Source organism: Gopherus flavomarginatus, chromosome 13 (genome assembly GCF_025201925.1).
Source record: "Gopherus flavomarginatus isolate rGopFla2 chromosome 13, rGopFla2.mat.asm, whole genome shotgun sequence".
NCBI lineage: Eukaryota > Metazoa > Chordata > Testudines > Testudinidae > Gopherus > Gopherus flavomarginatus.
The window spans coordinates 16,393,304-16,420,919 of record NC_066629.1 but is presented as its reverse complement, the minus strand read 5'-3'; the positions used below and the strand labels follow the sequence as shown (position 1 = coordinate 16,420,919).

Below are 27,616 nucleotides of genomic sequence, written 5' to 3'. Positions count from 1 at the left end.
GACTGCAGCTTCCCCAATCTCCCTGTGCTTGGGCTCTCCGGGCAAAGCCTCCCGTTTGTTTCCCTTAACTCGGGACGGGCGCAAAGGGAGCCTGCTAGTTTCTAAAGACACGGGGGACGTTTTAGTTCAGTGCAGGATCATTTGTTTTTTTTTCAAGTAGTGTTTTCTTGTTCCCAGCAAACTTTGCCTCCCTTCACCATGGTGTGCAGACTTCAGTGCTGCCTGGGGGGGTATTTAGTAATTATCCTTTGAAGCAGCACAGCTGGCCTGCATACTTAAGGGAGTGGAAGGGGGCTCTGAGTTGGTGAATTCTTCCTCAGAAGGAAAAGTGAGTGGCATTCTGTGTATTTCTAATACTCCTGTGGCTGTAGGGGAGTTGCGGATGCATTTCCTGCTGAACCTCCGTGACTGAGGGGCCCCAAGCTGCTAGAAACCCTTTAAGCCTCATACCCTGCACACCAACACAAGCACCCCTGCAGTGTGCAAGGAGTCAAGTATGCACATGCCCTAATCATGTACTGACTGCCTGGCCTTGATACCCATGTAACTTGCCTCAACCCAAAGTTTGTGGCATAAAGGTGGCCTCAGTCTCAATGACTCACTCCATGGATTTTTTTTATGGCCTCTAAAAGTTCTTTTGTTGCGACTTTTGCATGTTTTCTTTTTGGCCATTGTCTGGGAATCTGTGAATTAGACTGTTGTTCATTTTGGTGAAACTGACCCTAGTGTGATGAAATAATTGCATATTCTGACAGACAGATGGTTTTATAACCCCCAGAGTGCCAAAAAACTGTGGGAAGGTTCAAATATAGCACCATATGCTGAGACATGGAGAGGAGGGCTGGGAAATTAGATGCTGAAATGCTTTGGGCTTTCTTAGATGAGCAGGCCCAGGGGTACGCAAGATTGCTTGCTGCTTTCAGGTGTGAGATGGCCTTGCAGGTGGACATTGTAAAAGGCTACAGAACTTTACTGTTCTACAATATGAGAGTTGCTCTGTGCGGATCTCTGTACCGCAGCTCCTCTCTGTTGAGACTGTCTGTGCTGGGGGAAAACCAGCTGGAGCATGTCTTAACAGAGATATTTTATGAGTAACTTTTGTGTGTGAGCAAATTTCTCATTCTTTGTGAATGAGGTCCCTCATTCCTGACTGCCAGCTGGGCTCTGGTTACCCAAAATCAGGGCTCGGAAGGATCCACCTTCCCCCCCCCCCCCCAGTTCTTGGTATGCCTTCTCAGGATATCCGTCCCCACCCCTGGGCTGTGTGTGTCATATGAGGAAATCTGTTCCTTCCTGGGGAGCAATCCTAGGCTCTCTCCAGAGCCAGAGTCCTCTCTGTGCCCTCCCCTTATGGGTCAGAACTCTTGTGTCCTCTATAGCAATCCCTGGTTGCGTAACCCTCAGTAATGGGAGGCAGTGGCTTGGCCCTGGGCCACTGCCTCTGGCCTTGTGCATCAGAGCCAATTTGACGCAGATTGTGGGGCCCTGTGCCAAAGTCCTTTCCCTTTCCTGTTCTGACATGTTTCTCCTATTTCCCAGACATTGTGCAAGTGTTCTGAGCTGACCTGCTTTTTACGAGCAGTGAGGAGGGGCTGCCCCCACCTTCCTCCTAGCTCCTGTGGGCTAGCAGAGCCTGCTGTTTGCCCAGGCACCAGCCCAGCAGGGCTGGGCTCTGCCCGAAGCTTGCCAAATCAATCACTTCTTCAGGAAATCTCAATTGCAATGGCCCCTGATAGTCCTGAGGGATCTCTACTGGGGTCTGGGCTAAGGGTCTCTGCAAATGGTTCTACCTTTGGAAGCTTTCCCCCATGTTTGTCTCCCTTCCAGCAGTTGATGTGATTTGACCCCTGGGGGTTCTACTAGAGTAAGGGACAGGCTAGTGTCCCTCCACCCCTAAAATGTCTCCCCCTTAACTTGCATTGGGGATCGGGTTTTTCTGTTCCCATGAGGAAGAGAACTTGTGCACAGATGGCCGAGTGAATTCAGCCACGTGTACATTGTATGCCCAATGCGCATGCTGTGGAACTCCCCTCCCTCTCAAGGCTCAATACCCTAGTAAAGGCCACACCTTTTGCCATTCAGGCTGGCTTTCCAGCTGGATGGTAAGTATGTTAGCCAACTGTGCAGCATGGCCAGCTCTCTGGCACGTGAAACCTGGGCAGCTTGCTCACTTGTGACCTGTTCCCAGACACTGGAGAGGTTTTAACTCTGAGTCAGCTTGAGGCTGCCCCCTTTCCCCTTTTTAAGATTATCCATTTCCCCTTGCTAAGCTGCACCTGCATATTCCCCCCACCTGGGTCCCATGCTTGGGCCAGTCCCCCTCGGGCTTCCTTTAAGAACCAGGCCTGGTATCCAGATAGTCGTCAGCCTGTAGCACTGAGGTCTTTTGGCTTCCTCGCCCTACCCACCTTGTGAGATCATGGGGGGACAGATTCTAAGCCTGTTCCAACCCAACCATTTCATGCAGCTCCTCTCTGGAAGAGACTCCCCCTGCCCTTGCCCCAGTTGCAGAGGTAAAGCCCCAGCTGAGTAGCCATCTCCCTCTTAGATACTTGTCTAAAGAGTGGGTTCAAATATAAGGAGCAAGGCCACTTTAAATTGATCATAATCCTCAGAGACTGGCCGGGCCCTTTGGCTGTAGGCTGCTATGGCTTTTTACCTCCAGTAAAGGAGGGGGAAGACAAAGCCGCTCCACAGGGGGAAACCCGACAGCCTGGTGCCCAGCACAGTGCTCTGATGCATCCCATGGTGAGAAGATCTTTTCCCTATCTTGTACATGTAATCTGAACAATGTATATCAAGTATCAACAATTTTCTTTGAAACCCCTTTGAATCAGACCATATGAGCCACTTTAGGGTCCCAGTTTACTGTAGGAGCATGTATGAGAGCATAGTCATGGGACTTCACTTTGTATCCCCATTTTCCTCTGTGGTGTGGGTAGATCTGAACCTGTGGTGCTTCTTGTTTTCTCTGTGTCACTCTTTTAAACTCCTGTGCTCATTTTTGGTGTGCAGAGAGCGGCAGTCATTTTGTGCTCAGGGCAGATGTTCCACAGAGGGAGTTGCCTATGTGGCATCAAAGGGGGTGAGAGCCATCTGTATTCCCCTTCTTAAACTGGGGCAACTAGTCCGCATCTGTTCTCCATGCGGAGACAGCACGCTGTGTTCTATCCCCACTTACTGGATCACCAATTTTTAAAAAGGGCTCCAGAGGTGATCCTGGCAATTACAGGCTGATAAGCCTAACATCAGTACTGGGCAAACTGGTTGAAACTACAGTGAAGAATTGTCAGATACACAGATGAACACAATTTGTTGGATGTAAGTCAACATGGTTTTTGTAAAGGGAAATTATGCCTTAACACTCTACTAGAATTCTTTGAGGGGGTCAACAAGCATGTAGGCAGGGGGAATACAGTGTATTGAGATTGTTTTCAGAATGCTTTTGACAAAGATTCCTCACCAAAGGCTCTGTAGTGGGATAAGAGGGAAGGTCCTCTTATGGATTGGTAACTGGTTAAAAGATAGGAAACAAAAGGTAGGAATAAATGGTCAGTTTTCAGAAAGGAGAGAGATAAATAGCGGTGTCCCACAGGGATCCGTACAGGGCCCAGTCCTATTCAACGTTTTCATAAATTATCTAGAAAAAGGAGTAAACAGTGAGGTGGCAAAATTTACAGATGATAAAAAAGTACTCAAGATAGTTAAGTCCCAGGCAGACTGCGAAGAGCTACAAAGGGATCCCTCAAAACTGGGTGACTGGCCAACAAAATGGCAGATGAAATTTAGTATTCATAAATGCAAAGTAATGCACATGGGAAAACATATTTCCAACTACACATATAAAATGATGGGGTCTAAATTAGTTTTCACTCAAGAAAGAGATCTGAGTCATTGTAGATAGTTTTCTGAAAACATCCACCCAATGTGCAGCAGCAGTCAAAAAAGCAAACAATGTTGGGAATCATTAAGAAAGGGACAGATAAGAGAAAATCATATTGCATCTGTATAAATCCATGGTATGCCCACACCTTGCATCCTGCATGGGGATGGGATCACCCCATCTCAAAGAAGATATATGGCGAAAGGTACAGAAAAAGGCAACACAAATGATTAGGGGTATGGACAGCTTTCATATGAGGAGAGATTAATAAGACTGGGACTTTTCAGGTTAGAATAGAGACAACTAAGGGGGGATCTGATAGAGGTCTATAAAATCATGATGGTGTGGAGAAAGTAAATGTTATTTACTCCTTCTCATAACACAAGAACTAGGGGTCACCAAATGAAATTAATAGGCAGCAGGTTTAAAACAAATAAGTGTTTTTTTCACATAACGCACAGTCAATCTGCGAAACTCCTTGCTAGAGGATGTTGTGAAGGCCAAGACTCTAACAGGTAAGTTCATGGAGAATAGGTCCATCAGTGGCTATTAGTCAGGATGGACAGGGATGGTGTCCCAAGCCTGTTTGCCAAAAGCTGGAAATGGGCAACAGGGGATGGATCACTTGATTACTTGTTCTGTTCATTCCCACCGGGGCACCTGGCATTGGGCACAGTCAGAAGACAGGATACGGGACTAGATGGACCTTTGGTCTGACCCAGTATGGCCATTATGTTCACTAGGTCTCTGGCTCCTCTGTTGCAATGAGGTCCCATTCACGTTGGCGGTGCTGTTGTGCTGGTGCTGTGCTTCCATGCAGATGGCCCCGATGCTCCCCATTCATTGTGCTTTTTTTTCTCCCTACACTGGCGATGCAGCTCCTGTTCAACAAGCCCTTTTGGGCTCCACTTCCTCCCTCTGCAGGAGCAGTTTTCTCTTCTCCAGCTACAGCTTCTGCCACTCCAGGACCTGCTGAATCCTGGAACCTGGATGGGCTCAGTCACTGTTCTAGCTTCTCTCTCTCTCTCTCTCTCTCTCTCTCTCTCTCTCAATAAATCTGGCCCAAATCACCTGACATTAATAACACTGAAGAATCTGCACCATTGTTATCGACTCTGGGAACTCTAGGATAGAAGGGCTGCTGCTCTTTTAAGCATGGTGTCAGCTGAGATGGCTTGGGTCTAATTATTAATAATTAATTGTTTGTATTAGGGTAGAGCTTAAGAGACCTAGTCATGAACCAGGGCCCCATTGTGCTCAGGGCTGGACAGACCCTGGAAGGGGAGATTGGGGGGAAGTCTCTGGCCCAAAAAGTTTACAATTGAGGTCAGTGGCTCTCAACCTTTCCGGCCTACTATACCCTTTCAGGAGTCTGATTTTTGTCTTGCTGTGACCAGGGTCCCAGGGAGCCATGCTGAGGTCACTCAATTAGGGTGAACCCCAAAGAATGAGGCAGACAATCCCTAAAGCTGGTGGTCATTCCTGTACTTAAATCCACTAAGCTAGCCTCAAAACAGCTTCTGTAATACTTAACTAGTTACCCAGCAGCCAAAACACAATTCCCTTAAAGCAACCCAGCCTTAGGCTTTCACCCAGACGCTAAAGTCAAATATGATGAGGATTACTCAATATCTTATCAATCATATAAGAAAGCTCTACCAATCCCAAAGGATTAGACACATTACCTCCCAGGTTAATGAATATTCCAGATCTTCCCCAGATACACACAGCCAATTCTTATTAACTAAACTAGAATTTATTGAAAAAGAAAAGTGAGTATTGGTTAAAAGGACAGTAGACATATAGACATGAGTACCATTCTGAGAGCAGTTTTATAGTAGAGAGGAGGAGCTCGGTAGCTTCTAGAAGTCTTTCAGAGTTAGTCCATAGCTTATAGTCCAGTGTTCATATTCAGGATGATCCAGGTCTTAGGATTTAAGCTTCCCCTGCATAAAGGATCAAGCATATCTGATAAAAAGGATCAGAACCCAAGACATGTTTATACACTTCCAGGCCTTCCCTTGACAGTACGGAATCCTTAGCCCAACAACAGGCAATCATCAATCTTTGAAATGGACCTATTTCCTCAGCATCACTGGTAATTAACTAACATAAGGCATTTGCCTGTTTACCACCATTCACAGGTGATTGCTATACATCATCACTATATTTACAGTTCATTTAAATGTTAATATCTCCTTTTGATCTCTGAAGTATCAATACAGCATAGACAGGCACCATTTGGTTACACTGTCAACCTCAAACAAACAAATATATATAAACTACACAAGATGAATAACCCTGTCTGGCCATGTTTCACCTCACTTAAACTAATTGCTTACAAAATCAGACCTAAAAAATAGAAAAGCCTCCCAGCCCACTGTCACTGAACCATTGCTGACTTTCATTTTCACCATGTAATTATAAAATAAATCATTTGGTGTATAAATATTGTACTTACATGTCAGCATTCCGTTTATAGAGCACTATAGGAAATTTTAGTTTGTACTGACTTTGCTGGTGTTCTTAATGTAGCCTGTTGTAAAACAAGGCAAATCTCTAGCTGAGTTGATGTAACCTCCACAAGACCTCTGCATACCCCTGGTTGAGCACCACTGGGCTACGTGATGCAGTGTGTAAAATGGTAACCTGCCTACCTTGGTGGACTGGCACCTATGATAAGTTGAATGTGTGCTAGGAATCTGGGTGGGCAGGAGGAGGAAGGGGAGTTGTACAGCAGGGGCAAGACCTCTGGATAAAGTGCTTCCTGCAGCAGTTTGGTTTTAAACTGAACAACTATTGCCCCTGCCCCATCGACGTAAACTTTTCCAGAAGTGCCATTGGCCCCTAAAAATCAGGACTCCTCTGTCAAATCAAAATCTCCCCTGTGTCACAATGGCAGTTGCCAGCAGCAGCTGCGTGCTCAGCCTAACCTCTTTCCTCACCGTGTACAAACAAGCTAATGAAAGGCTCCAAGTCATGCAGTGGAGACCTCGCCCACCCATGCCGGTAATTCTGTGATTTCTAGGCAGGAAACGGGGCAGAATAGCAGGAAGGAATCTGAATAACTCACTGTTCTGGCTTTATTTTCCCTGGGGAGGGGCGGAGGGACCCAATCACATTTGCACACAGCTAAAGGTCTTGGTAAGTCACAGTGCTAATGCCGGGGGGGGGGGGGCCCTAGCTTTGAGCTGAGACTCTCTCCAGGATGTTGTTCAGACAGTATAATCATAGGCAAATTAGAGAGATGGCAGGTGAGGCAATATCATTTATTGGACCTGCTTCTGTTGGTGGGAGAGATTTCAGGCCAGTTATTTCACTGCTCTGGGTTATAACTTGCCCCTGTGTAAAGCATTGCCCCCTTTCTAACCCCTAAGCAATGTCATGAGGTTTAAGCAGCTATTGAGTGTACAGCATGTGGAGAAGCTTGGAAGGAAGGTGCTAGAGCATGGCAAAGATTGTGATCAGGGATGTTCCATGAGGTGGAGGATCTAATGACTTGGTGAGAGATTTGCTTAGACAGTGAAGCCCCTGAGCAACTGGCTGAATTGAGGATCTCTGGCCAAATGCAGGCCCAGTGCCCTCTCCTCTTCCATCACATACCTGGTGGAACCTGCTGTTGATCTCCTGTCTGCCTCATGATTTAGACTGTCAGGAAGTGGTCAGGGATGACGTGGACAAAGGTGGACTGATCCAAAGGAAATAGAAAACTGTTGCCAAGAAAACTGTTGCCAAGCAGCACAGCAATCAGTTTTACGCAGCGTCCTACAGATCTAACACCTCGGGGCTTTAGATGAGGAAGCATGGCTTTGTTCAGGCACTGGGCTGGGACTCGGGAGATCTGGGTTCAGTTCTGGCTCTACCACAGACTCCCTGGGTCACCTCAGGCAATTTGCTAAGGACTAGATTAAAGGTGTCCTGGCACCCAGTGGAATTTGGAGCCCCACATTAGGCACCCAGGCTTAACATGCATTGTAGGGGAGAGTTAGGCCCCTAACAGAGGGATTCTCAAAAGCCAGCACTCTGAACAGGGAGCTGCCTAAGCCAGCCAGGAGTGAAATGCAGACAAAAGGAGTGGGGCTTAGGGCCCAATCCACAAAGGGTCTTAGGTGCTTAACTCCCATGGATCTGGGTCTGTAGGTACCTGACAACAAGCTGCAGGAAGGTGTCTAACCTCACTGGGGAGTCTCAGCCATCAACTCTCTCCTGCAATTAGCCTTCTCAATCAGGTCAGCCATCTTCTGGGGGGGAGAGACGAACAGATGCACCCCAATACAGCCACTAGCCTAGGGGCAGGGTACTCCCCTGGGATGTGGGAGTCTTGTTTTCAAATCCCAGAGATACCTTATCTGGAGCAGAAACTTGAACCTAGGAAAATATCCATCCCACCTGGCTATGGGGTAGTGTGCGGTAGGTGTCTCAATCTCTGTGGTTGAAACTGTTCCACTTCGTATTTAGTGAGCGAGACAGTAGCCTGGTGACTGGAACATTTGCCCCTGGGTACTTGGGTATTCCAAGGATGCACACCTGCCCCCAAAATTTGTACCTTGCTTGCCCCCGGCTGTCTTGTGTGTGTATCAGGGAGGGAAGAATGCTCAGCACTCCTACCTGAGCAGGCCACCCAAGCAAGATTTCTAAGAGAATGCTTTGCTTGAGAATCCCTTCAGGGCTTGGGCATGAGCATGGGCTCCAAGCAGCTCCTGTGGGGGCCGCTAGGCTCCTAGAGGAGTAAGCAGCAGCAGAGTGGGGATTTTGTGCATGTCGGTGGGGCCTAATTGTTGGATTTTAAGTCCCTTTGTGAATGTAGCACTTAACAGATCTGTCCTGCACTTGCCCATCTGTAAATGCAATACTTTCCTACCTCCTGTCAGTTACTGGGGTGGTGACTGGAGCTACAGAAGTACTTACATGAGTAAAGACAGTAGGATTGGGCTCAGAGGAAGGTAAGGGCTTGAATATCCCTTCATATGCCCCTGAAGGGCTGGCCCTCAGAGACCCCCTAATGGGACAGGAAACCTTCAGTAAACTCCTCACCCCAGGACACAAATCTCCACTGAGTAATGGTATCCATTTCAGCTGACTGCTGTGGGGTTTGAGCAGTGCCCTAAGGCACTGGAAAGTCTTCATTCTAATGCAGCTAGCTCTATCCCATTGACCATGGACGCTCCTTAAAGGACGTATAGTTGTATCCCTATTCTGAACATGCAGCCGCAGGGCATCTTTTTACAACGATGAGGAACCCCCTGCCAGTGGTGCACAAACCAAAGATCAGTTTCAATTCAGGATGACCCCTTCTTCACAGACATCTGCTGTGTCCCTCCTGGGTTTCATATCTAGGCTCTGATCCTGCTGAGCACCTCCAACTTCTAGTGACCTAGACTTGAGCACGTTGAGTCCCTGGCAACAGGCTGCAATTTCATGTTTCAGCCCAGTTCATTACTGTGAAATTAACAATCCTTGACATTCACTGAGCTTCAGAACTTGCTAGAACTGTTGTACAGACCATTATAGACTGCCTGTTAACCTTAATTTTCCCTTCTAATGCATCTTGCTCTGATTCTGTACTTAATGAAACCACACAGAGCTGCCATCTACATCTTCCCTGTTCTGTTCTGTATTTAAGCCACTTGCTCAAGTGCTTTTCCCTATATATTTGATTACCTGTATCTTGGATATATCTTAATGACAATGAATTACTTACTTCCCTGTGTTCATTACATCTAATATCCTCTGCAGTGCTGTTTCTGGGGCTGATCCAGAGCATTGCTGAAGACCAGCATCTCCCTGACTTCAATAGGAGTCACAGGTCCTCAGCACTCTTAGGAACAAACAGAGATTGTAAGCCTTGTGTGACTTGATTTTTGTTGACTAAGCAATGCTAGTTTAATTTTCAATAGTGATTGTGTAATGTTGTAGCATTTCCTTGCATGACTAGGACATATGGTGCAACAGAGAAGGCATTGGGCTGAGAATCAGGACACCCAGTGGCAGAAGCAGCAGCAACACTTAAGTTTTTGTTTGGCCTCAGTTTTGTCATCTGTAAAGTGGGGAAAATGCTGCTTTACCTGCCAGAGTTCCACACTTTGAGATCTAAGCATGAAAATTGCAAAGCTTTAGAATACGGGATGTTTTACAGGAAAAGCCTGTAAGCCAATAGTTTTAAAGAGCTGTCTCTCTTAATGATATAGCAACACCCCCAGAATGCATTTGTGCAATCAGCCAGATTTCTCACTTACTGGAACAAATGGGCCAAATTCACACTGATATAATTTGGCCCAATGAATTTAACTTTTGCTGCTGATTTTTGAATTCAGTACATTTTTAGTCTTCCTCTTGGTGTAGCGCTTGTTGTTCTGTTAATCCACCACTTACCTCTCTTCATCCACACTTGCATTAGGCAGGTTCTTTTTACCTGTTCAGCTGGGTCTGAAAAATCAGAGGGCAAGGACTATCAATTTCTGCAGAATCTAAGCTTTAACAAAAAAATCTATCCCTTCTTGCTGTTCAGGAAGCTTTCTGACTGGTAATGGTGTGTGAATCAATGCAGTATTGTCATCCTGAGTCTGCAGACTGATGGCTCTGGAGTCTGCAGCTCCGAGTTCTCTCAAGCTGTCCATAGTGAAAACAACCCACTTCTTGTCAGTTTCTTCTGCTGCTGTTTGGAAGCTTGTGTCAATGTGAAAGTAACAAGCATCAGTCTAATCATTGGGTAGGAGAGCCCAAAAGGGGAGACTGCAGGAGGGATAGAGTAGCAGACACCCTCTTCTCAAGAGCCAGAAAAGCTGAGGAAGGAGTGGAGGTGTGCAAGCGCACCCCGTGCAGAAGGCTGGAGAAAAGGTAAAATATCATCCCTTCCTTCCTCATCCACTCTTGTAGCCTCCCAAGACATCCTGCAATGGGATTGAAGGCGGAGGAGATTGCTCCCCTTCCCTTATAGCTGCCAGAGCAGCTCTGGGGTCTGAAATCTGAAGCTCCTTACTAGGTGGAGAATTATATGAAACAAGGGAACCCCCCCAACAGAAGTCCTGAAGAGCAGCCTTGGAGAAATCCCAGCTCCAGCCCCTCCCACAGCAGTGGCTTGTCAAGGGCTTCTCTCCTGAGAATTGACATGGACCACCCCTCTCCCCAAACTGTGGGTGAGGGCTTTAGTTCTCTAGCTATAGAGTCTGGAAATTCCAGACTCTATAATCAAATTCTCTCTGATAGAGAGAATGCTAGTGTGGTTATGTGGAACAGGCACATGGCAGCTATCATTATTAACGTGGTGCTCTACAATTTACGTGTGGCTTTCTTCTAATCTACCCAATATGATGGCCCATTACATTTATGCAGAATATTGCACCAAGGTCTGCTTTAGCATACCAAGCAGTATATCTTAGCACTTGGTCTATCCTTGCTTCTCGGACCTCTCTAAATCTTTATCTTGGAGAAACTGAATGAATGGCTAAGTTCTCACAGCCCCAGGCAATATGAAAGGCAGACAGCCCTGAATATATTTAGAAAAAGAGTTCTAGAGCATGGCGTGGTATCAGCTTATGTTCTGTCTACAGACTTGGTTGAACTAGATTCTTTATCTTTAAAAAATGGATGTATACCAGTTTATTTTTAAGCAGTTTCTGATTTTTCTATTTAAATGGTCAGGGTTGCCCAAAATTATGGATTAAGGCTTTCTACCCCTCCCTTGACTTTAAAATTTTCAGAGGTGCAGGAAGTTCTGAGGGTGGAGTCAGACAATGACAGTAGATGTTGTTTCAGAAACACTGTCAACATCACATGTCCAAATATACAAAATAAATGTCCTTAAATCAAACTAAAGTTTTCAAGCAGCATTTCTCTCACATAGACTAGCTGTAAATTCCAATTATCAATGGAAATATTTTTTTTCTTGTGTTTGGACAGAAATCCCCATTTACTGATTACAAATCTAATCCTCCTTCCAAGTTTAACTCTAACACAAAAGCGAGCATACTATTTTCACTGATTTACCTTAGTTCTGTAGCTGGACATTTAAGGGCTGAGGGCTGATTTTATGACACGAATGCTTGTAACTATGCAAACTCTGACATGAATATTCGGATCTCATGCTTTGAGGTGGGTCACCCATGGGAGCTGCAGAGAAAAGTCTCCCCCCTACCCTTTTATCTGCTGGGATTTGAACATGCCAGGCTATGCACTGTCTGTCAGGGAGCAAGGAAGGCAATTCTCCCACCTATTTAATACTGCTGAGTTGGCTACTCTAGAGGTAGGGTTTCCTCAACTAGACCATTGGTCTATCTTCTCTGAAAGATCTTTGCACAAAGTCTACCCCCTCTACACTTTTAGCCACTGCCCAAGCAACAGGTGAGCCCAAGTCATCATAGGGGTTTTCTAGAGAGAGGGGGAAGCTGGAAAGTTCAGCTCTAACCTACTGCAGGATTTGGGGAAGCTTTAGTTCTGGGTTTAGTACATTACTCAATCCCTTTGCAGAAGTGTAACACAGCCATGACTGGATACTGAAAGGGTGTTTATTCAAGGTTTAACAACAAGGCAATTGTGCCAGCTTAATTTATTCAGGTAACTAGCTACACGTTAACAAAAGAATGAGGGTTTCAAGTAATAAGGAAGGGACAGTTCTTCCTCAGGAAGAGCCCAGCTGGACCTAGTAAAACTTTAATTGGCCTGTCTTTTCTCTTGCTCATATTGGAGTGGCTAGAGACTGTTCACACCACTTTACCAGGACAACTTAAAGGCTGAAGTCTCTCCTGGGCCCACTGATCTTTAATAATGCCCTCTTAAAGAGCCGATGAATCGACACCTTTATTGTATTTCATCTGACAGACAACTGTGCCTCTAGACAAAGCTTCATTAGGCTTTCAGCTCCCAAAGCAAAAAAGAAAATTCCCACAATTTAAGGTGTACTTGTGTGAATTTTCCAGTCCTCCTGATCTGAAATCTTCACCACCACAACTAGTCTTGTAGTGGAGGGGGCTAATTTGAGGAGTGAGACTCAGAACTTACCTCCCTCCTCCTAGCTTCTTGTCCCCCTGACTGGCTGTGCAGCCTTGTCTACACTTGAAACCCTGAGGCGCTGCTGTCACACTTCAGTGTGGACGCTACCTACATGGACAGGAGTAGAACAGCAAGCCGTGCAGCACCTTGACAGTGCTATGCCAGGACCTGGAAACATCTGCTGAGAGGGACTTTGCACAGCTGGCTAAGTGAGTTGCTCAGCTCATGACCAATTTACTTCATTTGCTTAGGGGTTACGTGAAGCAGTAACTCTCCCATAAACACCCGACACACAGATTACTAAGAATAAAGACTTCCTACAGCAGGGCTGCAAAGTAAATAGACCTTAAAACCTTGTTTTACAAGTGTAGTCATCTTGCCCTGAACTAAGCAATATGAAACCCTTTACAGCCATACTTTTACCCAGCCCCTGGTTTTCAACTCCGATTTAATTGTACAGTGAGAGGAAAACATTAAGAATCAAGCCGATGGCACCAGCCTCTAATACAGGATTCTTAAATCAGAACTGTATCGTGTCAGTGCAAGCAATACACCCTGACTTAAACACATGTTCGACTTCTCACTTAGCTCAAGATGGTCACGTACACATGGAAGTGGGTGTGGTAGCTGTCAGCAACTGTCTAGAAGTCTGCTCGGCCCCACTGAACGAGTCAAGGTGGTAGATGGTCCAACTCCACCCCTGTAGTTAGTATGGGGCACCAAAGATAATCCCTGAATCTGTTCCTCTTGGAAAGTGCCTCCTCTTAAGAGATGTAGCTGTGAGACATCTCATAAGCTTCTCTTAGGGCATTAGCAGGTTGCCGGCTGCCTCCAGTATCATGCCCTGTATTTCCTTACCCACAGTAGTGGCGAAGTCAAAGTGCAGCCTTGTTTCAGACAGCCTCCAAGTCTGCCGGTTCATGCATCTGACTTTTCTTGGTGAATTCCTGGGGGCCTGGTGTCCAGAATAAGAAACAGTTACAAGTCTAATTGAGACAAGTTACAGCTCAACACTCCTCCTCCCCCCATTGCCATATGTGACCCACAAATCAGGAGAGAAAGTTGCCTGGAGAAAGTAAAGGGGAATTCCCCTCCCTGTAATCATAGTTACCTGTAACAGTAGCTTAAGTGAATAGACAATTGACTGTAAAAGCAAAGAAATGTCAGAATAACCTCTCACACAGCAGTTGGATTAAACTCTTGTATCTTCCTATCATTTTAGTAAGATTCTGGACCCAATGTGTCCCCTCCAAAACAAAGATGACCTAAGATCCACCCTAACCTCCTATTTTGCATTGGATATGCCAGCATGAACAGGACTCCCATGCATGGCAGGAGAGCCCCTAGCCCGCTGCTGACTCCTTAAACAAAGAGGTGCCCAGCAGAGGCTACATGGTGACCAGAGCAGGCGTTCCCCAGCAATATCCTATTACGCTGCCATTGGAGACATTCCCTTTGATCAGTGTGGGATAGTGCCTACTGGGAGGTGTCGGTTCTGTGATCTGCACCTCCTTGGAGTTGCACAGCTCATGGGAGGCAGGTCAGCCTGGCAGCTGCCAGGCTATCACCCAGGCCTTCACAGTGGGAATCCTGTTGCAGTAATATTGTGATAGTCGAATAACTGCTGGTGGGATGCATTAGTAGTTACACGCCTACTCGGGAGCCTCTGATGTTAGATTTTAAGGCAATGGTCATTCAAAAGGTGCAGCTGGACTACAAAAGAAAAGCTAGATCGATCCCACCCCTGGGGATATTCAGAGCTGAACTTGGCAGTTCCTCTGCTTCGAAACCTTCCTGGTTTGAAGCGCAGACTGTTCACAGCCAAAGTAACCATGCGTAGTTGCTCCTAACCTGGACTAGATTTGAAGCAATGGCCTAGAGGGGAAGGCCAGGCCTTTGATGCCTTCTACAGTGCAGTCACTCAAGTCTGAAAACTGATTTGATGTTGATGATTCTGACCCCATATGTTTATGGGCAGGCAGCTTGTGGGGCAGGATCCTGGCAGGAGCTGATTAACTGGGACTTGAGAATGAAGGGATGGGATGGGGGAATAGGACGGAAAACTCATTTTAAAATCATCATCTTGTCTAGGCCCCCTCCTTGGAATTCAGTGCTTTGCGCAGTTTTTCTCAACAGCCTTTTCTGTTCTCCTCCCAGTTGACAATGGATGTCAGCTCTGTTGTGAGCAGCAAAAACTTTCTAACCCCACACTGAGTTCAGTGGCTTCTGCCTAACCCATGAAGCTTTCAAAAACAGGAAGCAACAGGGCTTAAAATACAGTGAGGAGTTGGGGGGAGTCTTGCACAGCTGCTTCTTGGGCTGACAAACCCTTCTCACCATCACTAAAAGATATTAAAATGTATGGGGGGGGGAAAACAGTCACGTAACCAATGTATGGGAGGATAACAGACCAGATAGGGTTTGTTTGTTTTTTTCAGTTAGATGGTTCATTCTCAAAGGTGTTGCTCAACCTGGCTGTTCTGGTGACTGCTGGCTTATTTCAGCAGAACTCTGTTGCAAATACGTTTCTGGACAGAGGGTGGGAGTGTTACACCTCTGTTAGAAGTACGGAACAGTACCATGTTACTCTTCGCCACAGCATTGGGGGGTGGTCATGCCACCAAGAGCTAGAGCAGTGGTAACCCTTCCAGGTGACTGTACCTTTTTCAGGAGTCTGATTTGTCTGGTGTACCCCCCAGTTTCACTTCACTTAAACTACTTGCTTACAAAATCAGACATCAGAATACAAAAGTGTCCCAGCGCACTAGTACTGACATATGGCTTCCTCTCTCGTTTTTACCAATTATAAAATCTGTGTATATAAATATTGTACTTACATTTGTGTGCAGAATAGACAAGGCACTGGCTGTATGAAATTGTAGTTTGTACTGACTTGGACTGTGGCTTTTATATAGCCTAGTGTAAAACTACGCAACCACCTAGCTGGGTTGATGTAACACCGGAAGACCTCAGTGTACCCCAAGGTTACATGTGCCCTGGTTGAAAACCACTGGGCTAGATGAACTCAGTATCTTTGAGAGGCTGAGACTTTTGATCCCCTGGTAGAATCTAGTTGTAACACAAATGAGTTAAAGGGAAGAGATTTAATCTAAATTCCGCCCTGCACTCCGATACTTGAGTCATCTTGCCCCAGGAGGGAGAGCTGACCTACCCAAGCATGAAGCACCCCTGTCTCCAGGCATGAGAACAGCAGACTGCTGCATGGTCTTGGACAAGTCAGCCAAGCCTAAATGTTCAGGCACAGTCACTGATTGTCTGCCCACTGTGATACCTTACGGACTAGATTTAGGGGTGCAGAGAGCACCCAACAGCTCTCTTAAGAACTCAGTACCTCTGAAGCCAAACGGGTTTTCAAGTTGAGTGCCCAAAAACTGATGTCTAAAAACGAGGGGCTGCTTTTGAAAACTCTGCCAGTTTCTGCCCTCATGTTTGTTGGTGTAAATCCAGAGTAACTCCAGTGAAATCTGTAGAGCGACTTTAGATTTATAACCAAGCAGAATCTGGTTCTGTTTCTCTTTTACCTGCCTGCCATACAGGTCTCTTATTTTACCTTTTGGGGGGAAGTCAATTCATTAGGTACAAAACACACAGATCTGAAAGCAGTTTACAAAACGTTGTCACTAATTAGCCCATGCCTCTGTCCCCAGGTGCAGGAGTGCCTAGCACGCAGAGACATCGCAGGAGCAAAGGCGGCCTCCAACACTGCAAGAACCATCAACATCCTCGCCGTGGTGATCGGGCTGGCATGCATTAGTGTGACCATATTCTTTATGATCCAGAGATTTGAGCTGCTCCAAGCAGCACAACCCACCCAGTTTCCTTTACACTATAATTTAGGCTGAGGCCATGGTGTTTCCCCCTAGGCTTGGGGAGATGAAACCACCACTGCAAAAATCTGTCTTTGAATTCTGCTCTGTTTCGGTTCTTGCTCTTCTTTATTCTGCTGGTAGCCAGTAAGCTTCCTCTGCAGGTCTTATGCCCAAGATCATCATCAAGCTGACAGCTGCAGATATTGAATTGGGACTCCCTCTCTCCCAGCCTTCACTGCAGCCACTTGGGTATAATTCTCATGCCACTAACTCCTTTCTCACTAGACTGGAAAGAAATCAAGAAAAAGGCACTGAAATCTTTCCAGGCCACACAGACAGACTCACTGCCCATGCTGAGATTCTTAAATAAAACACCACCTGGAAGCAGGGGCTGCACTACAGGGGGGAAGCTTGCAGGAACTATTGCTCCCCCATAGTGGCTGCTGGCTGGGTGCCCAGCTCTGAAGATGGCAGCACCACCAGCAGCTGAGGGGGGCCATGAAAGCAGCTCCTGACCCTGTGTCTCTGCCCATCAGGGGGCCCTGTCCAGGGCAGGTGGAGGATGTGGGACTCCCCACAGCTGCCTGTTCTGGCTTGGGTTCCTGGATCCTGCTCCCAAGGGCTCTTGGCCCCAGAGCCAGGTCCCTCAGCATGGTGGCTGTTACTGGCTGTGAGCAGTTGAAGGGCAGCAGGGAGCTGAGGAGCAGCCACAGCCTGGCCAGGGCCTGGGAGGAAATAGGGTCAGAATTTAGGAGGAGCAGGGGTGGGGCTATGGAGAGCCAGGAGCATCAGCCCCCCTCCTGGCTCAGGCTGGCACCACCTCCCCTCTTCCAGTCTCCTCTCCTCAAATAAGTGTTGACTAGCAATGATGCCTGGGGGCCATATTCAGCCCGTCTCCCACCTTCCCCCAAAGCAGCCTTCAGTGGCTCTAGCTAGCACCTGTCCTAAAGTGCTGTGTGCTTTAAACAGGTTATTAAGTGCCTTGTAGCTGAGACCTCTGCTGTTTTCCCACTAGCTCCTGGTGGAGACCATTGTAGTAGATGACTGAGAGCTGTTCAGGGCTAATTAATGTAATCACTTCTCTGTGAAAGTTTTGTATCAACTCTTGTTATAAATGTAACTGAAAGATTGGGATAAAAACATGTCTGTTTTACTCTGGCTGTGACAACACCGCTTTGTGTGATCAGTTTCATAGTTGCTGCTATGTGTGGGTTTTTGCCCACCGGCAACAAAGCAAAAAGATCATAAATGGATCATACAAGGCCAGAAAGTGGTAGGGGAGCTCCAAGGCAGATAAGGAACCTTGAACTACTTTAAATTCTTGGGAGTAGATTTCACTGTGTCTGTTAAGCACAGCACCTTCCCCTTCACCAGAGCTGATGGAACAGTTCAGAAGCACAGGGAGCATAGGAGAATGGATTTTACACTGGGCCTGTATAGTGTTTAAAAGAGAGGGTTTATCTGTAAACAGCTTACTGCAATGTTTCTAAAAGTTTACAAAAACATAAATGAATGCTTCCAATATTAAAAGACAGTGGCTCTGCTTTTTATTGTGTGTAATCTCTCCTGCATGTTTAAAACTGCTCAAAGTATGTTCATGCTGGTGAAAGGTACCAGCCCTAGAAAGAAACATTCTGTTTCTGTAACAGACAGGTACAGCAGAGCTGTGCAGCATGACCAGGCTTGAGCTCCCTTTTCTGCTAGGAGTGCAAGTTCCTTCTCCATGGTCATGCAGGGTGGGAATCCCTACACACACACTTGAATACATCATTCTTTTTTTTATAACCTGAAATATAAAAAAACTCTCAAACTGATTTTTTTCCCCCCAATTTTGACACACAATTTTTCTCACAAACACTGGTTTAGACTTCCAGTGGAATCTGTAATGTAAACCCTCCAACTCACTTTTTGTAGGCTAACCAACAACTGTCAGTTGGTAGCAACTTTGCATCCCTTCCAGCATGGGCTGGACTTGGACCAGCCAGAGGCAAAAGGTTCACCATCTCACATGGTCACCCATTCTATTGCTACTTGTACCCAGAGATGATTGAATGCTTGTTAACACAATTCAGCTTTAACCTACTTGGCAAGAAGGCTCCTTAGTTGGTCCCTATCTTCCTCAATAGTGCTGGGTCTGGGTCCAGGCAACAGCCAGGCAGATGTTGATGACAATGGCTGGAAGTGATGCCACTGTGAAGGTAAGAGGGGAAAAGCTCAGGTATCTTTCTGGAGTTCTTCTTTCCTCAAAGAAAGATGATGCAATTCCTTCTGGCCCAAACCAGCTCTATCCACTCAAATTTCAGGCAGTGCAATTGTATTTCAGTCTCTCAGCAGCCTCTTGACTCATGTTACTGCCTCATAGGGAAGGAGGGGCTGCGTATTTAATATGTTTGAAACAGGAGGGGCCAACACTGCCTCTTACTGAGATAAAGCCAGGGTACCCTTGGAGTAACTACTGGTGTAAGCAAGAGAAGGATCAGGCCCAAAGCTGCCAGCTCCAATTTAGACACTACCTTATATTAAATCAATTCCAAGAGGCTGCTGGGGCTTCTCAGAAGTCAGAGGAAATACAACACCTCCAGTTTCCTCTAGGGCAGTGGTTCTTGAACTGTTTGTTTTACTGGTGACCTCTTTCAAACAGCAAGCCTCTGAGTGTGACCTCCCCTTTTAAATTAAAAGCACTTTATCTATTCACTACCATTATAAATGGTGGCAGCAAAGCAGGGTTTGGGGTGGAGGCTGACAGCTCGCAGCCAAATAGCACAACCGGTCTTCTGTTTGTGGACCACCTTCTGCCCTTGCAGAGGGAACAGACTGGGTCTAATCAGCCTTTCCTGTCTCAACTACCAGAGATTTGAGCTATAATCCATCCTAAATTGGCTGTGGGTTGCACTGCCATCTAATGGTCACAGTGCTTCATTACAGCAAAGCTCATGTAAACTCTAAGGGCTTGTCTACATGGGGAAATTGGCCAGCAGAGTTACTCCAGAATAAGGATTCTACTAGTGTTATCATGGAATAGCTCTCCATGGGGAACTTCTTACTCCAGGATAGCTACAGCATACTAAATTCACACCCTGCCTTATTCTGGAGTAACTTCTGCGCACACACAAGCCCAGACACACTCCATCCTCCCTTCTTGTGTGCCTCACCTCCACAGAGCTCTCTGCTGACAAACGAGGCAGTTGTTTCCCCCATGCTCAGTCCTGGCTGGTGAGCAAGGAAGTCCCCACAACTGGATACTTGGAAGGACCCAGTAAGGAAACCCACAGGAAGCACTAGCTAGGGAGGGGGAGCAACACAAAGCACATCCACCCACCCTGGGCCCAGAGAGCCCCAGAAACTGAACTGCAGGGCGAGTACAGCTGAAGAAGAGTCATTCAGACTAAGGGCAGAAAAGCATGGTCTAGCTGATGGAGCATTGGCACCACAGTCAGGAAACCTGGGTTCTATTTCCACCTTTCTGTGCCCCTTTCCCACCCTCTTTCTTGTCTATTTGGACTGGATGCTACCGGAGGCAGTCTCTTACTAGGTTTGACAACCTGCATCCAATTTGCTCCAGTCACAAATCAAGGCCCTTCTAGGAGATCCTTTTTCTGCAGCAGCCTATTCTGTGCCAATGGGCAGGTGTCCTGAGTGCAGAATTCCAGGCACCCCCTTCAAACAGCCAGTTCACATCACCGAGACTTCCCACTGCATTCTGTTGTCAGAGAAGTGTTGTCAGAGGTGTTGTCGTTAGAAGCACTACTGGTATGGTGCTCTGCTCTGCTCTCTCCAAAGTTGGTATCACTCGGCTGCGTGCGTGAGCTCACCCTGTGTGCTGCCCCAGCTCTGCAGATAGCAGACCCGACGAGAACCCCCAATGACCACAGACTCTAGTAAGGTGCAAAGTCACGTCTGCTAGGTTTATAGCCATCTTGGACACAATGGCAGTTCCCTGTAGGTTTCTTAGCCTAATTGAGGGCATACTACAAGAAAGTGCCTCTTGGCAATGGACCCGGCTCAGTCAGTGGCGGGACTTTCCACTGCCCCCTCGGCCGGACAAAGACATCGCCCCAGGAATACATTTTTATACACAGGTACAAACAAGTTACACATCACTCCTGACATATTGAGGTGCAGCCCCTCTACGTAGTAAGGTGCTGCCTCTCACCTTGTATATGTTGGTTCGATCACAACAACTCTATCCATCATTTTATCCTTTTGCCCCTGTCATTGGGATGGGTCAGTCTGTTCCTTGTTATCTGTGTGGAATGTGCAAGTATGTGAATGTTCTGATCTCTAGTGTTCAGTACCTTTTAGGTACGTATCTTCTTGCAGGATCAGCCCTTTCCTTGCCAGCTTCTGTGAGCAGGGCCTGCCTCTGGCTCACAGCTTCACTTTGCTTTATGTTAGCAAAGTCTTGGCCATTATTTTAGTTCAGGCCTCAGGCCTCTGATACCAAAGTTTACATCTTAGGGCCTCCTCTTACTACACATTCCTTATACTGCCATCTGTGACCGAGCCAGCCTTTGGCAAGGCCCATGTCATGTGCAGCATGCTAAGGCTCTTTCCTACAGAGCATCCCGCCGTCCAGCATGGGAAAGGACTCTGATCACAGGGCTAATAGGTACGTGAGCACACCGGGCAGTCAGTCAAAGCCCAGGATCCGGTGAACCTCAGCTTGGGTGAGCCCAGGTCTGGAGTCAAGTTGTATGGTTTATGCCATCCCCACAATGGGCCGAAGCCCAGGTTTGAGCAGCCCTAACGTCAGCATTTGACTTTCTGGCCAGCTCTGCTCAGGATGCTCCTACAGCCCAAGAGATCACTAGCTAACCCTCCCTCCTCTCCCCAGGCCCAGGATCAGAGGTGTGCCTTGAGCAGGGATCTCACGCCACTGCCATGTAGGCAGTTCCCAGGGAGCAGCGCTTACTGAGGGGGATGGAAAGCCGCTGGGTTGTTTCAATGCCTCATGACAGACAGATTTGGGAAAGTGAAAACCCCGCTCTCTGAGAGCATAAGTACAAATTGCCATCACACTGCCCTGCACCAATAGCAGAGGCCGCCAGCGGCTGATACCGGATAGAGATTCGTAGGGTTACTCACCCTGCTGCACTCAGCTTTCTTCTGTAGCTCAGCCCAGGGGGCTGCTGCAACAAGGTTGGCTGGCTGTTGGTACCCTCTGGAGTGATCCACAAGCACCTATTTGATGTACGTACCTGACCCCGCTCCCTAGAGCATCCAAGCCCCATATGATGGGTAACAGATTGACCCTCACAACACTCTGTGAAGTAGAACAAGGCTAGCCCATTTTGCAGATGGGAAACTGAGGCATGGCACGATTAAGTGACTTGCCCGAGGTCACAGAGGAAATCTGGCAGAGCAGGGACTTTAACCCAGGCCTCCAGTCAGCGCCCTAACCACTGGACCATGCTTCCTCTCTGCAGCTTTGTCACTGTTAGAATTTCAGACCAAATCTGGTAACCTTTCACCCATTTCCTGCACAATCATAGAATATTAGGGTTATAAAGAGACCTCATGAGGTCATCTAGACCAATCCCCAATTAAATCATCCCATCCAGGGCTTTGTCAAGCCAGGCCTTAAAAACCTCTAACGATGGAGATTTCACCACCTCCCTAGGTAACCCATTCCAGTGCTTCACCGCCCTCCTAGCGAAATAGTGTTTCCTAATATCCAACCTAGACCTTCCCCATTGCAACTTGGGTCAAGTCACCTTTCTGAACCTCAGTTTCCCCAGCTGTGAAATAGGCACAACAATCCCTCCCTCACAGAGGAGCTTGAGATCAGATCAGCGAGGTTTACGAAGTGCCCCAAGCCTTCTGAGTGCAGCAAAATAAAGAACGAAATGTTCAGAATAATACAAAAATCCCCAGTTTAATACAGATTTTCTCCAAGCCTCTCCATTTCATTCAGATCTTTACAAAAGTGACTTTACAACAAAGAAATGCAGAAGGAGGTTATAGTGAGCAGGAGAGGCCTGCTTCCTTCACTCTGAAGTATGTACAACACTACGGTAGGGAGCAATATATACAGAAGGAAACCAGATCAAAAATCAGCACATTTGAAATCATTTTGCAACATTCCTTTTAAAAAAATAAAAGATTAAAAAGCCATCAAGCGCCCCCCCCTCCCCCAGCCCGGCTTGCGTCAAGGACCAGGAGCAGGCAGAGACATTTCCTAAAACGGCAACACTCTCTATTAGGGCTGCGGCAAGCTGTTCATAGGAGCAAATGGTTTTACACGCTTATCAGCTCCCCTCTCTCCTGGCAGATTGCTGCCTGATCCTGTGATGAGCCAGGTGCCAGCAAATCCAGGATTGGGGCCCAGCACTGGCAAGAAGAGGGAAGTACCAAAGATTCCTAGAGGGGCCATTTACAGGTACCTACAGGTCTCTACTCCCACCTTGTCCCCTTAGCAATGCTAGCCAACCACAAAATAGCTTCTATTAGATCACCACTACACATACACACACAGAGAACAGGGCTTACAATCATGTTCCCAAGAAGCCAGAAGTCTCCTTTTGGGGCGCCCAATCCATGCCCTGCCTACGTCCTGCCCAAAGGCATTAGAGAGTCTTCCCACTGGTCCCCATAAGAGCTGCAGGGTCGGCCCCGTGCTCAGGATCTCAACGCACTGCCTGAGGGCCTACTTTGGGGTACCGTGAAGAGCAACCACCGTGTGACCCTTTGTCTCCACAATCTCATATGGCACCTGAGGTTTCGGCCTCCTGCAAGGACTAAAGAACCAGGTAAAGGATGGAGGCGCTCACATCCCACAGACAGGCGTGGGGTTTCACAGACAGCTAATGAGATCACACTTCATATCTTACACTTAAGGCACATTGTGGCAATGCCAATCTGACCGTAAACAGGTCAGAAGATAGATAACACGCGCGCGCACACACACATAGGCTCTCCAGTGGACACATTTAAACCATTCTTGTGAAAAACAGGCAGACGGGGGGCAGGGGGGAGGGCAAAGTTCACCCTGCAACTTACTAGCAACTGGCTCATCTGGAATTCTGCAATGTGACCCCCAGATGCCCCTCAACAGAGGCTACAGTGCATTTCCTTGTGGAAATGTGTGACAAACCTTGCCAAGAAACCTCAAGACCTGGAAGGGAGTGCCCTGCATGGATCTGAGCAGCGTGCCGAGATTGGTGGCCAAACCTCTGTGTTTAAGTTTTGGCACGACCCCCTCTCACAAGGAGATGCAGGCTCTGTAGATCCATCCCCCTATGTGATAGATCCCTTAGTGCGCAGGGTACACAAGCCTAGTGCTCAGCAAGCAGGGTTAGCTTTGAGATCATTGACAGATCAAGGGAGATTTTACCTCTCGATATTAAACCTCTTGTATAAAAGTGTTTTATTGGAGTCCCCAAGAGGAGTTTTTGCGGGGGTCATTCAACAGTAGGCAACCAATACAGACATCTAACCTGCCCCATGCAGCATTGTCAGGGGGATTGGAGCTCCTCACAATTAAACCTGGTCCAAAAACAACCACAAACATGGTTAAAAAAACGAGTATCTAAAAGTCCATCTGAACAGGACCTAGGTGGCTGCTAGGACCAGAGAGTAGGGGTTGAATGGGAGTTTAGTGATGACTCAAGCTGCATATCCCTCCCGCGCTGTCTAAGCGGGTGTCTGGACACAACAGGCCGGAAGGGGCAGGTGGAAGATTGGAAGACAAGGAATTTCCATCTCACGAGCATGTCAATCTCAGGGTCAGAAACAAAAGGATTCATCAAAATAAAATTTAAAAAAAAACCCAGTTCTGCCATCACCTGCCATCAACTGGGCAGTTCTGGAAACACACGCGCACAATTACACAGCCCCACTTTACATATGGACAAGCGTGTCCTTGGTGCAGCACCTCCTGGTGGCTGCTGCAGCCCTGTCCCTTTGGATTAGGATGAGCAGGGGTTTCTCCGCACTCCCTCCAGAACGTCCGCCCGTCACAGTTCATGCTGAGGTGAGATGAGAGGAGAGGTGGGATTCCTACCCTCTCCCTTTGGAGGTTCCTGCTCACCAGAGGTAGGGGTTAAGTTCACATTAGGGGCAGCTCCCTGAAGGAGGAGGGGAGGGAATACGAGAAAGGATCCGAGCTGCCCACTCCTTCCCCCCATGCCTTCGAACAGGCCAGGCATCCTGCTGGTCCAGTCCCATGGGGGAGAGGAGGAAACGACACACACATACACACACGATTCCCTTCACATCAGCTGGGAGTGTCTTCAACCACCGGCTTGAAAGAGACCCAGAGCCGAACGCGAGAGGCACCGCCTGCCCTGCGTGTCCATCTGGATCTAGAGCCCGTCGCTGGAGCCCTCCTAGATCCCGGTGTGCTGTTTGATCCAGTCCCGCAGCTTGGAGACCCGAGTGTAGACTCCTGGTTTGTTCCGCTGGGCACAGCCATCTCCCCAGCTGACCACACCAGCCAGAAACAGCCTGCTGCTGTTCTCCACGCTAACCAACGGCCCGCCCGAGTCCCCCTGCATGGAAACAGAACCGCAGATTAAACCAGGCTAATCCCCTCCCACTTCGGGCTCTTCCTCCATTTAGAGCACAAAAACGTGCCCCTGCCCACATACAGTTATTAAGCAAACGAAGGAATTCGTAAGGGACGTGGAATGTTTCTAGAAGTTACGTCCGCTGGTCATTTCCACAGGAGTGTGTTTAGAGGTGGGGTAAGAGTTGTGAGGGTGATCGACCCTCACTGTAACTTGAAGTTTTCACATGGGAATTTCCCAAGTAGTTTGTTTTTTCACCTAAAAAGACCTTGCAGGAGGTAAGAGTGTCTGAAGCGCCTTGATGTTTGCATTAACTTTCTCTTTCAGCTTTTCCCCTCCCTTTGGGACCTTGATGGTACTTGGGGAACAGAAGTCCCGTCTTCCAGCGAATTTCACGCTGGTGAATAGAACCGTCTTGGCAACCTGTTATGCAGGCAGCAGCACTAAAAGCTGTCTCGGCCCTTATCTTGATCCTTGGCTGAGGCAGGAGAGTCCTTGCAATGCGGGTGGAGACGGAGGCTCCGGGGAGGTAGGCCAGAGGAGTCAGGCAAACAGCTATCCGATAGCAACAGCTTCCCGGCACTAGCGAGCCAGGGCTGGATGAAAATCGACAAGCAAATGGTGGTGACCCATGCTTTGAAATCTGAATCCAGAGCCAAACAACGCCTCCCGCACACACCTCCCCTCCAAAGGATGGGGTGTTAAAGGACAACATCAGCGATTCCCATTGATTAACACTAAGGAAATAAAATCTCCCCTAGGAGAGAGACTGCCTAAGTATCCAGAATGCACCAGGGCTGACAGATACACAAAGTAAGCCACGGTGTTGGACCTAGCTTGCTAAGAAAGGGCTACCCTCGCTTCCCGGGGTTTCAGCACAATCTGGTCAAATCCCTTCCAAACCCAGAGGCCCTTACCTGGCAGGCATCGATACCCCCCGTCAGGATCCCCACACACATCATGCGTGGTGTTATCTGGTTGGTCAGCAGTGTGTTGCATGTGGTCTGGTTAATCACTCGAATCGTCGCCTTCTGCAGGATGGTGGCACCAGCACCTATAAGGACCAGAGATGGGAGTCCCCTCCGTGCATAGAGTCTAGGGTGGGGAGCACATGCCCCAACTCCTAATCCTCAGCGCCCTGAGGGTTACGAGCGAACAAGTGCTCTCCTCACCAACATGCTCCCTTCTCCCTTCACGCCTTCCCCCAAAGCGAGCCCCTCCCAGACCCTGTCCCAAACTCTAGCCCTCAGAACCCAGCTGCGCCCCAGAGACACCTTCCTTCCTGTCGGATTCAGTCCCACTACTGATCGCCAGCCAGGGCCAGCTCTACAGTTTTTGCCGCCCCATGCAGCGCGTCAAATTGCCGCTGTGGGCGGCGGAGGCAGTCCGTGTGCCCTTAGGGCGGCAGGCGCGTTTGTGCGGTGGCGACAATTCGGTGGCAGTTTCTATGTTTAGCTGACCGCGGCAGCTTCAGCTAAACATAGAAGCTGCTGCCAAATTGCCACCACCGCGCAAACGTGCCTGCCACCCTAAGGGCAGAGGGACTGCTCCCGCCATGCGCAGCGGCAATTCGGCATACTGCTTGGGGGCAAAACAACAGGGACTGCTGCCCCCTTGCAGATTGCTGCCCCAAGCACCAGCTTGGAATGCTGGTGCCTGGAGCCGGCCCTGCCACCAGCCTCGCCCTGACCTCTCCCCATCACTGCATCCCAGGCTCCTGACGGGAGCCCACTTTCTCCCAGCAAGACGATCCAAAACCAGCTACAAGGGCTGGGGGCAGCGTGTGTGGCACAGGCTGAGGGGAAAGTCTGGCAGCAGACTCTGGACTCACTCCAGACAGTCCCAAAACATCCTCTCTCTCAGCTGCTGGAAACATGCCTTCATTCTCGGCACAGGGGCCCCACAATGGCGGCCTATTGGTTGAATGAGTTTCCAATGAGGTGAGTCTCTACCAAGACCTTGTAGGCTCTTCCCCTCCCCACTCGGTCTACACACTGATCAGCCAAGTGGCATCTGGTGCACCCAGAGCAATTACAGGCATCCAGCCCTACCTCCCTCACTCCTTCCCAGGTGACCCCCTCACCTCCTTCCGAGGTGGCCCCCCATCCAGTCACCCAGATTTCCTTGCCAGAAGGGAAGTCATGGGTGGCATCAGGTAGGCAGACGGGCCGGACAGTGGTGGTGAATTCGACAGGACTCTGCAGCTCCAGCACAGCGATGTCGTAGTCGTAGGTGAAGTCGTTGAATTGGGTGTTGCTGATGATGCTCTTGATGCTCCGCTCTTGCACCATCTTGTTATTCCGGTCACTCTGGTCATGAAGCCCTAGAAAGGCCGTCCACTGCTTGGGGTCTGAGTAACTGCACAGAAACATGCCACAGGGTGACGTGGGGTGAAACTGGATACAGCT

General features: G+C 48.1%; 2 protein-coding genes across 13 annotated transcripts in view; one reads left to right on the top strand and one right to left on the bottom strand.

Moving 5' to 3' along the window:
* The window catches only part of ZBTB44 (zinc finger and BTB domain containing 44), a 173,419-nt gene extending 156,341 nt beyond the window's left edge, over window positions 1-17,078 (top strand). For 2 of the 8 annotated variants that reach the window (XR_007769141.1, XM_050921627.1), the window contains one exon: window positions 16,540-16,637. Coding sequence is in view for 7 of the 8 variants with exons in the window: in XM_050921627.1 (XP_050777584.1) it covers window positions 16,540-16,555 (16 nt within the window). In the remaining variant the exon portion in view is untranslated. Of the gene's footprint in view, window positions 1-9,619; window positions 11,312-16,539 lie in introns of those variants that run through there. The other 6 variants (XM_050921633.1, XM_050921621.1, XM_050921632.1 and 3 more) reach the window with 4 other exon arrangements.
* Window positions 17,079-22,550: 5,472 nt separating this feature from the next.
* ST14 (ST14 transmembrane serine protease matriptase) overlaps window positions 22,551-27,616 on the bottom strand; it is a 56,489-nt gene continuing 51,423 nt past the window's right edge. For all 5 annotated transcript variants that reach the window (XM_050921570.1, XM_050921572.1, XM_050921568.1 and 2 more), the window contains 3 exons: window positions 27,292-27,566; window positions 26,126-26,262; window positions 22,551-25,190 (listed from right to left, as the gene is read on the bottom strand). In XM_050921570.1, the coding sequence (XP_050777527.1) occupies window positions 25,029-25,190; window positions 26,126-26,262; window positions 27,292-27,566 (574 nt within the window). In that variant the 3' untranslated portion in view covers window positions 22,551-25,028. The remainder of the gene's footprint in view (window positions 25,191-26,125; window positions 26,263-27,291; window positions 27,567-27,616) is intronic.